Here is a 10591-nt window from a genome sequence, read left to right as displayed (position 1 = left end):
GGGGGGGGTGAGAGAGAGAGAGAGAGAGAGGGAGACAGAGAAAGAGACTGTCTTTCCCGTGCAAGGTGTGGTGTGCCCACCACCACAGTGGGTCTTATCCAGTTAGCCATGTGGCAGGGACTACGGCTGAGCTTTTCACAACTGTCACTTCTTTCCTTTAGGCCCTTAAGTGGCGTCTAAGCCCTCTGACCATTGTGTCCTGGCTGAATGTGTATGTCCAAGTGGCCTATGTCAACGACACGGGTGAGGTACTGATGCCTCAGTACCCACAGCAGGTCTTTGTGCAGATCGCAGAGGTATGTGGACCTTCTTCTGCTTGCCCACTGTGTGTTTGTGTGGCACACCACAGCTCAGGGGCTTCTAGAAGCTTCATGTGGCATCTTGTCTTAGTGCTCCTGTCTTCCTTAGCTTCTAGACCTGTGCGTCCTGGATGTTGGCTGCTTAGAATTTCCTTATGGCGTCCTCGCTGCTTCTGCTTTGTATCACTTCTCCTCACTGGAGTTGATGCAGAAGGTCTCAGGTATGTTGGGCTTTCCTGGGAGTTCACAGACAAGGTGTCTTCAAGGTACAAGCCGCTATCAGCTGTGGACTGAGCCTCTGACTTCTTTACTGGCAGGTTATCAGTGGTGTGACATAGAGAAGTGTGTCAAATGGATGGTTCCGTTCGCCATGGTTATCCGGGAGATGGGAAGTTCCAAGCTCAAGCACTTCCGGGGAGTCCCCATGGAAGACTCCCACAACATCCAGACCCACACCAACAGCTTGGATTTGCTGGTCAGTAATCTTGCTCCCTCCCATCAGACAAGTACTTAACCAATGCTGCCTAAGGAAAGCCAGTTCTAATTCCATTAAGAATGTTTCTAGTCCATAGAGTCTGTGTCTCAGTATGCGAATACTATAGACATTAGGTGAGAGGGGTTGTTTACTGAGACCAGTTCTTACCAGATATAGCCCAGGCTGACCTAGAACTCAGAAGTCTGACCTCTGCTCCCAAGTGGTAGGGTTACAGGTTTGCCACCAAGCCTAACTATCATTTTTGCTGTTTCTCCCTCTTGCCTCCATATTAAAAACCATACAGCAAGTAAAATGACACTTTGTTTTACTTTGACAACTTTCCCTCTTATTCTTATGTAGGACAAAGCCCAAGCAAAGAAAGCCATATTGTCAGAACAGAATAGGATTTCTCCTCCTCCGAGTGTGGTCCTGACACCCCCACCCAGCAGTAAGAAGCAGAGCAGTGAGCAGGAGACAGAATGACAAAACCTGCCATCGCCTCCAGAGACAGTGGTGTGGAAGCAGCTGCCTGGAGCTGCCTGTGCTGCCTTGGAGGTCAGGAGCCCCTGCAGATGCTGTGCTCTGGAGAGGTGCATCTCTTCCGGAGCAGCAGGGGTCTACAGGATGCCTTGGATGGAAGTGCTTGTATTAAATGCTAGGTGTTTTAACTATAGGGTCAAGTACACCAGCCACCTCCAGAACACCACTGAGTGCTCCAGAAGCTGCTAAGGAGGGTGCTACTTGACCCACTGGACTCTTCACACAGATGACACAAGCTTGAAGTTAAGGAGGCCACGCCATGGCGGTTGCTGGCCTCTGCTCGGGTGTTGTAGGTTGCTGTTGATAGGCTGTGACAAGTGGTTGTGAGCAAGTGTGGGATGCAGAACCCACAGCCTGGCCTAGGCTGCCCTTCTCCACTGTCAGCCGACAGCATGTCCTGCCTTCATGAACTCTTATTTTGTAAGTGCTGCTACGTCTATCAATTTTTAATAAAGATAATACTATCTTTGAAGCAGCTGTTCTTATCTCTGTCTAGTATCAGAAACTAGGAGTTGCCTTTTAGAGTTGGTCTACCAAGTTCTCTTGATTTCCTAATTCTTTTTTTTTTTTTTCTTCGAGACAGGGTTTCTCTGTGTAGCCCTGGCTGTCCTGGAACTCACTCTGTAGACCAGGCTGGCCTCGAACTCAGAAATCTGCCTGCCTCTGCCTCCTAAGTGCTGGGATTAAAGGCATGCACCACCACTGCCTGGCTGGTTTCCTTATTCTTGAGACAGTCTCACAATGCAACCCAGGCTGGCCTAGAGCTATATAGCCTGGGCTTCCATGAGGCTCTCACCCACAATGCCCTACACAGGCAGCAGTTCACACTGTAATTGTCAGCTGTCTCAGCGGTGCTCGTGGAGGCATTCCACACCCAGGGAGTTTCACTAGTGTCATCTGTCCTCTCCAGAGTATTACAGGTCATAGAGCTGTAATGCATGGTCTTTCACCCTTACCCAAACATGAAGGATATAAGACATTTTGTTTAACAATTTAACATAGTAGCCTCAGACTACCTCTAAGAGGAAAATGAACCTGGGCACATTGGTGCACACCGTGTCTCAGCTCGTGGGAAAATCCAAAGTTCTAGGCTACGGCCTTAGGCCACTTAGGAATGCCCTGTCTCAAGACAAGGGAATGGGAGTGTCAAGCAGAGTTAAATGACAGAACATTTACTGCAGATTATCTCCTGATGGGCTATGCAATCACTGGGCCCTGCTGCTGCCCACTGCATTCGAAACCTCATACGTACACTTCCATCACCTCTGTCGGTACTATTTCACTTTAACAATGCTTCAGTGTGTGTGTGCACATGCAGGGCAAGATGACTGAGCAACTAAATGGCACTTACTTTCAACTTCTTATTTGAACTTGGTTTTCAGAAATCTATAAAACAGAAGGTAGCCATTTAGATATATATTGTATTTATGCAAAGTTGGAGGTATTCTATTCTTTTAACTTTGCTTTTCTAGCTCTGGAAGCTTTAAGTCTTCCTAGTAAGTGTTAGGAACCTAGCTGGAGAGATGTCTTAGTGGTTAACAGCACTGGCTGCTCCTCCAGGTTTGATTCTCAAGCTCTTAACTTCTGACTTGTTTCAGGAGATCTAGTGCCTTTTCTGGCTTCCTTCAGTATTGCATACATGTGGTACACAGGTATACATGCAAGGCAAAGCATTCATACAGAAAAAAACTAAACAAATCTATACCTAATGGCATTACTCAAACAACACTTTTGTTTTTCAAGACAGTTTGTATAACAGCCCTAGTTATCTTGGGATTTGCTTTGTAGACCAGGACCAGGCTGGCCTTGAACTCAGAGACCCACCTGCCTCTGCCTCCTGGATGCTAGGATTAAAGGCGTGTGCCACTACACCCAGTTAACTCATTATTTGTAAGCCCCAAACACTTAAAAAGCAGTGGCTTCCAGGCATGGGGACCCACATCTAATCCTAGCACTCAGAATGCTGAAACAGAAGAGCCCAAGGGTAGCCTGGGCTGCATTGTAAGACTACACACACGCGTGTAATGTTTGTGATTTGTTTGATTCAGAGTCTCACTTCACTCTGTAACCCACACTGGCATCAACCATGTTTCAGCCTCTTCAGTGTTGGGATTGTAGGTGTGCACCACCGTGCCTAGCATTAAGTGCTAGTACTGCCATAGCAAATCCATCATTTGTGCTAACAAGACAGTTCTTCATGAATGAATAAAACCTTTAGTAATTGGTAATTTCCATGGCTCCATCATAAAACCAAGGGAATCACTAGTGAGACAAGTCCCCCCTATCTTCTGGTGACAGTTTAGTGGCTTATGTGGCCTCTGGTTTGGCTCTGTAGACCTGACTGAAACGGTTTTTTCTATCTACTATTGAACAGCTGAGGCCAGGTGATCAGGGAATCACTGAGGTGAAGTGGCCAGAAGAATCGAAAGTAGAGATAGCATGGGTCTACATCTGGTATGGGGACACTGCAGCTTATTGGTCCAGCACCAGTCTTCTCCCAGCTCAATTAACGAGTGTGTCACTTCTCTGAAACTGGTCTGTAGGTGTTAGCATGGACAGCTTTCCCATGCTATCTTCCCCAGATGGGATTCAGGAAGCTTACTGTCTTACAGAAGTCATTTCATACCAAGTGGATGGATAAATGAGTGATACTAAGGTCATGCTTCTGAGGCAGATAAGTGTGCTGAGAGAGCACCCTCTAAGACGTGAACACTGTGCCTGACCCATCTCCTAACTCAGCTGCAGACAAGACAGGAGGATACTCGGACAAAAGTAGGCCGGAGCTCAGAGCAGGGATAGGAGGGAAATCAGATCTGATAATGTCTCGTCCTATTTATCCAACCGTGCATTTTCCTACCACATGTTCAGCGGTTTAAAATTCAAATCACATTTATACCTTGGACATTGTTAGAAGACTATTTTTATCCCTGCTGTAATCATCTAATTTGCTGATTACAGGTCTCAAATTGCCACAGAGAACTCAATTTTTGAAAGAATTGTCCTATTTGATCAAATATGTTATTCAAGCAATGCAGTCATTTGTTCCACAAGGTTACCTACCAGGCAGAGTTAACCAGGAGTAACAGCATTAGAAGCCCACACTTAAAACTAAGCATTAGCTAATCTGCCTGCGACAATAGAGTCCTAAATATAATTTGCTGCAGACACTCAGTTCCTGCACTGACAGACAATTGCATTTTCTATTCAATGAGCATAGATTTTTTTTCCCCCTACCTTGTCCTAATTCCGATTTTAACTCCAGAAAACTCTAATGTGCTTAGTTTCACTTGCTCACCTGGTACTGTTTCCAAGGAACCTCCGACGGGGAGGGCAGTGCTGTCTTTTATTAAATAAACAACAATGTTAAGTCATTTTTCTCATCGGTCCCAATTCTAAAAAGTATAGCATCAGACTGGCCCTGGAGATTCAAGTCTAAAGCTGGCCTTTCCACTTTAATCAATGCAGTACCTTCCAGGGGCAGGGGATGGGAGTGGGGGCTCTTCTGAATGCTGGGCATCAGCAGCGCTGAAGAGTAGGTCAGTAAAAACCTACCAGAAGCAAGTGAGCCATAGCAACCCAGGATTGGGGTGACCTCCAGGGACAGGCTGTTGTTGGAGTTTTGTCTTTGGTTTGGTTTTTTGTCTTTTGAGACAGTTCTGTGTAGTCCATGCCAGCTTGAAACTAGCAATGCTTCTGCCTCAGCCTCTCATATTGGATTACAGGTTCAATCCACCTTCCCGGCCTAGGTGTGGCTGTCGAATTCTCTCTGGCAGTCTGCAAAAAAGTGTTCCTAGTGTGGTGTACAGGAAGATGAGACCAAAAAAAAATTAAAAAGGTGACAGAGACTGCATGTCAAATGAAGAAGGGTGTGGTGCCCAAGCTGCAGGAAGCTGGGGTTAGTGAGGAGGGACTGGGTGACTGACATCCTCAGAGCAGGTCTGAAGGCAGACATTGGGAGAAGCTGCTCAGTTATGGTTCCGTGGCACTGTAAGGGAAGGCAAGGGACATTGAAAAGCCAACAACTCCTACACTTACTGTGTGTGTGTGTGTGTGTGCATGCGCACTCGAGTGTGCATGTGAACAACTGAGAGTTTTCTCCTTCCACCACGTAGGTTGCCAGGATCAACCTGCTGTGCCATCTTATTCTGGGACCTGCAGGCCCCATTTTATTTTGATCTTAGGGTGTAATGAATGCCATACAGATACTTATTGTCAACCTTCCCTTTTTAATTGCCTCTAATCTTGTGTCTGATTGTCCATTCCTGTGTGTAAGGATGGGCATACGTGCCACAGTGCAAGTATGGAGGTCAGAGGACAACCTTGGGTTGGTCCTCATCTTCTGCCTTGAGATCTCTTGTTCACTACTGCATGCTCTGGGCTAGCTGGTCCTCAGGCTTCCGGGAATTCTCTGCTTCTCCTCCAATTGTGGGAGAACTGGGGTTACTAATGTGTGCTGGCACTGGGTTTTGTGTTGCTTTTAGGGTTCCCAACGCAGTTCTTTGTACTTGCACGTTAAGTGCTTTACCCACTGAGCCACATGCCAGTCCTCTGTCCCCCTTTAAATCTGATCTTGCTAAATTGCTTAGGCTGGCCCAGAATTCATGATCTTCCTGCCTCTGCCTCCCGAGTAGCTGGGATTACAAGTGGGCACCATCACACTAGCACTAATAATCAGTCTTTCCTTCCTTCTGAAGTGGAGGGTGTGTGTGTCTTACTACATACCCCAGGCTAGCCCATAATCCTCCTTCCTCATCCACCTAGGTTCTAGGCTTACAGGTCAACATTAATTTCTAACACAGCCCAGCCCAAGTGACTGCCTGCTCACCCTCCTAGACAGCTTGTCCCTTACTGCCTATGTGAGCCCACCCCTTTTTTGACTTCCACCTAGAATGTTTCCACTGGGCTCTGGAAGCAGACACCTTACACTAGGATCTTGCTCTGCCACTTTGAAGTGACCCATGCTTCCTGTCTGCTTAGTTTAGTGTTCGTCTGCTCTGTCATGGGTCTCAATAGAGGGTGATGACACACTACTGAACCAGAGGACTGGGCAGAGAATACAATGGAACAATGGCCTGGGGGTGTAGCTCAGCAGTGCAGCACTTGCCTAGACTCCCCAGTGAGGGGCTGGGGATGTAGCTCATCTGTTGAGTGCTTCCTCTTGGACACATCACTACTCATGGGACTGTCACAACACAAGTCCCTGCACCTTCCCCCAGCTGTAACCAACTTCCCCAAATTTCACCAGTGTGTACTGTGCCAAGGAGGGAAAGCTCCCACCTTCTCACATTTGTTCCGGCTTCATTAAAATTCCTACTATGTTGTTAAGTTTTATGTGCATGCCCATAACTCCAGCACCTGAGAGGTAGAGAGGCAGGGGCCTCAGTTTGAGGCCAGGCTCAGCTACAAAGTAAGACCCCATTTCAAAGAGCCTGAATAAATAAAAATAAAATTCCTATTATTTGACCTTATTGGTTTTAATCTGATTGCCAATGTGTCACCATTATAACTTAGAATATTGTAAACATGGAAGATATAGACAGTGCTAATCCCTCAGAAATGCCATTTTAGTGGAGTTAAAATATTATCTTGGGCAGGCATAGTGGCACACGCCTTTAATACCAGCAGAGATAGGTGGAGTTTAAGGCCAGCCTGGTCTATAGAGCAAGTTCCAGGCTAGCTACAGTAGCTATATAGTAAGACAATGTCTCAAAAAATAAACACACACACACACAAAGGTTTACCTTGACCGTATTTTTATTCTGAATTAACAAGGGAAAATATTTGCTGGTGTTTTTTGTTGGTGGTGGTGGCGGCTCATTTGTTCAGGACAGGGTGACGGGGTTTCTCTGTGTAGACCATGCTGGCCTTTAACTCACAGAGGTCTGCCTGCCCCTGCATGCCTAGTGCTGAGACTGAAGGCGTGCACCACCACGCCTGGCTTGCTGATTTCCTACAGGCTGTTTCATTCTATTGTATCACATCTAAGTAGTTTAAAATATGTATAGAAGCCTAGATGGAGGCCCATCTACTTAGCAGAGAGGATACCCCAAGCTCAGCTATTCCAGGCCATCCTAGGCACTAAGACGCTGTCTCAATAGATAACAGTGAATATGCCAGTATACACATACCCCTCATTCATTCCCTTTTGCTTTTCCTTTTTAGTAATCATTAGCCAGTTAATTTTTTTTGCCCAGACTGGGGGCCCAGCACAAAATATGTGCTCATTAAAAACTTGTTTCCAAATGGATGGGCAGATAGATGGGTGAGTTCTTACACCATAGACTGTCTTCTGTGAAGTCTGAAAAGCAAGACATGGACAGAATGGAAGGAACCAAGCCGAGACCCTGGTTCTGGCTCTTTTCAGTTGAGCAAAGCAGCCGCCCCTCAGTGAGCCCAGTTCCAGCAGGGGCAGCGAAGGCCAGATGAGATGCAGGAGTCCAGGCTGCACTTCAACATCAGACAGACGGGTCATGTGCTTCAGGACAGAGAATAGCCAAACTATCCAAAGTTAGCATATGTCAGCACTCACAGAGCCATCCAGAAAGTTCTGTATTACTCTAAGTCCCTACCCAAGCAGCCTTCTGATCTCGGTTCTCTCAAGTCCTGCAATCAGTGTTGTTCTTCCAGGCTGCAGAGCAGTGCAGGCGGGTGTTCTCCTGGGCCAGAGTTGCTAAGGGGTTTTCAATCACCTTTTAACTATTTGCAATCACAGGAAGACTGGGAGTTCAAGACCGACACACGCTACAGAACCCGAACATGTAAAAAATGAGAGCTGGCATTCAGACATGGCTTCCTACCTCTGGGCAGCCCCGGAAGCGCCGTGCCTGGGGGCTGTATCCCTCCAGATGCCTCGGGTCCAGTGCTGTTGACCTTCACAGCATATGCGGTACATGTCTTCTTAGAACAGACAAATGTTGCTGATATGACTCTCAGACAAACAAACAAAAACAAAACCACCATGCCGGATGGAGTGTTGCTCACCTGGAGCCCAGCACCTGGGAGATCTCCGTGAGTTTAAGGAACATAGTGAGTCTTCAGAAGTGAATCTGTGCTGGGCGTGGTGGCGCACGCCTTTAATCCCAGCACTCCGGAGGCAGAGGCAGGCGGATTTCTGAGTTCGAGGCCAGACTGGTCTACAAAGTGAGTTCCAGGACAGCCAGGGCTATACAGAGAAACCCTGTCTTGAAAACAAAAAAACAAATAAGCAAACAAACAAAAAACAGAAATGAATTTGTTTTCCAAATATAAACAGTAGAAAGGGAAGACTTCGAAAGGAAGGAAGGAAGGAAGGAAGGAAGGAAGGAAGGAAGGAAGGAAGGAAGAAGGGAGGAGGGACGGAGAGAGGGAAGGAGGGAGGGGTGGGTGGTGGGGCAGAAGAGCACTGGCTCTCTTGCAGAGGACCTGGGCTGGACTCTCAGTGCCCACATAGTGGCTCACATGTGAAACTCCAGTTTCAGGGGAATCTGATGCCCTCTTCTGGTTTCTGTTGGCATTAGACACACGTGGTGCCTATACATTCAAGCAAAACTTCTATATACATAAAAAAATTTAAATGTTTTTAAAGGAAAGGAAGTATACATTTCTTCCCAGAACTACACATATTCAATCACTACTAACATAAATACAAATGTCCTGGAGTCCAAGCTGCCTGGGACCCCAACACTAGGTGAAGCAGAGGCAGGGAGACACACACACACACACACACACACACACACACACAGAGAGGCAGACATTTTCTTCTACCTGCTTCCATCTGCACCTGCGAGGCTCTACTGTCATTTGGCTTGGCTGTTTGAACCTCAGTTTCTCCAGAGGCCCAGCATGTTCTTGCACAGTACCCAGGGCAGAAGTTCAGAGTTGGCACTAAAGGCTTGATTTTTGTTTCCTGTGGGGTCTTCTTCCAGATGGTGATGAAGACTACTTTGAGGCGTTTGGAGGTTGCAATCACACTTCAAGAAACTCCTCTGCTTCCTCTCATGCAAAGGTAGTTTCATTTCTCTAGAGGTCAGGGTGTGTGTGGGTGAGGCCCGCAGCAATGCATAGAGCAGAAGTCACCCTGGCAAGCAGTTGGGCTCCACCTTCCCCTAGCCTTCTTGGAAGTCATCTTTGACCCTCAGCTCATCTAAAGCATGTCAAGACATGCGGGACAGGTGAGACTCCGCAGCTGTTCCCTAAAATGCAGAAAGGCTGATGCTCAATAATTCTGGCTGCTCCAATAGGTGGCCATGTAAAAGAATCCTAGGTAGAGAGGCTCTTGAAACCTTTCACCCAGGGCTGGCTTTGTTCTTCCTGGTCTGGACCCTGTACTGCACTGCAGGAAAACGCCTCCCCTACTTCCACCCCCACCTCCCGCCTTGGCTTCCTCATTCTGTCTCATGACGAAAGACCAAATGCATCTGAGAAGATGAGTTTGCAGGGTCAGGGATGAAGTGTCACATCAGAGGCTTACTTTTAGATCCCAGAGTGACTGACTCCCTGAGAAGGGTGCACGTCAACATGGTCCAAGGCAGCTGGAAGGGCACCCCATCTGCAGGATAAGAAAGATGCAGGCATCAAGAAGGATTCATGCAAGCACAAAAGAGGGTGGGTAGGGCTTACCAGTTATATTTCTTTTATGCTCCTATCAATGGTACTCCAGTCATCTATGGTGAACGTACCCACGTGATGCTAGTAATTTGTCTTTTTGTTTTGATTAGGAAAAAAAGTCTGTCTGCCCAGTTAGTCAGCACCATGTTAGCCCAGAGACAGTGAGGCCATGGAAGCTCTTATCTACGTTCACCCTGCCATGATTGTGCCCGAGGAGTGAGGGCAGCAGTCTTGCCTGACCTTAACCTCCCCCTCACTTTCCTCCATCTTGCTCCTCTGTAATCCCATGTGGAGGCCCTCGGACTTTGGGATCTAATCTGGCCTCCCAGAGCAACTGCAGAGTCTTATTCTCTCTGTCTCTCTCTCTCTCCCTCTGTGTGTGTGTGTGTGTGTGTGTGTGTGTGTGTGAAAATATCATTCAGGACTGAAGATCTTTGTGAGTCTCTAATCCTATTCCCCATTAAAGGACTTTATGTAGACCAGGCTGTCCTTGAACTCACAGCAATCTGCTTGACTCTGCTTCCTGGGAGCTAGAATTAAAGGCATGGATCACCACACTCAGCAAGGGCTCCTTATTAAAGAAGAGGGAAAGGTAAGCAAGAGGGAGGGGAGGACAAGGGGGACAGAAGAGGATGGTGGTGGGAGGTAATGGGGGGGTAGTCAAAAGGAAGGAGAGTGGGAGGGGGGAAGG

At 47.3% G+C, this 10591-nt stretch overlaps 1 protein-coding gene across 1 annotated transcript in view; it reads left to right on the top strand.

The window, feature by feature from the left end:
- The window catches only part of Ccne1 (cyclin E1), a 9839-nt gene extending 8056 nt beyond the window's left edge, over window positions 1-1783 (top strand). The window contains exons 9-12 of the mRNA XM_021167944.2: window positions 162-296; window positions 409-520; window positions 617-774; window positions 1135-1783. Coding sequence (XP_021023603.1) covers window positions 162-296; window positions 409-520; window positions 617-774; window positions 1135-1257 — 528 coding nt within the window. The 3' untranslated portion in view covers window positions 1258-1783. The remainder of the gene's footprint in view (window positions 1-161; window positions 297-408; window positions 521-616; window positions 775-1134) is intronic.
- The last annotated feature ends 8808 nt before the right edge of the window (window positions 1784-10591 follow it).

The sequence above is a fragment of the Mus caroli genome, chromosome 7 (genome assembly GCF_900094665.2).
Source record: "Mus caroli chromosome 7, CAROLI_EIJ_v1.1, whole genome shotgun sequence".
Taxonomy (NCBI): Eukaryota; Metazoa; Chordata; class Mammalia; order Rodentia; family Muridae; genus Mus; species Mus caroli.
Note: the sequence above shows the minus strand (reverse complement) of the source record. Positions and strands in the feature narration are given on the sequence as shown.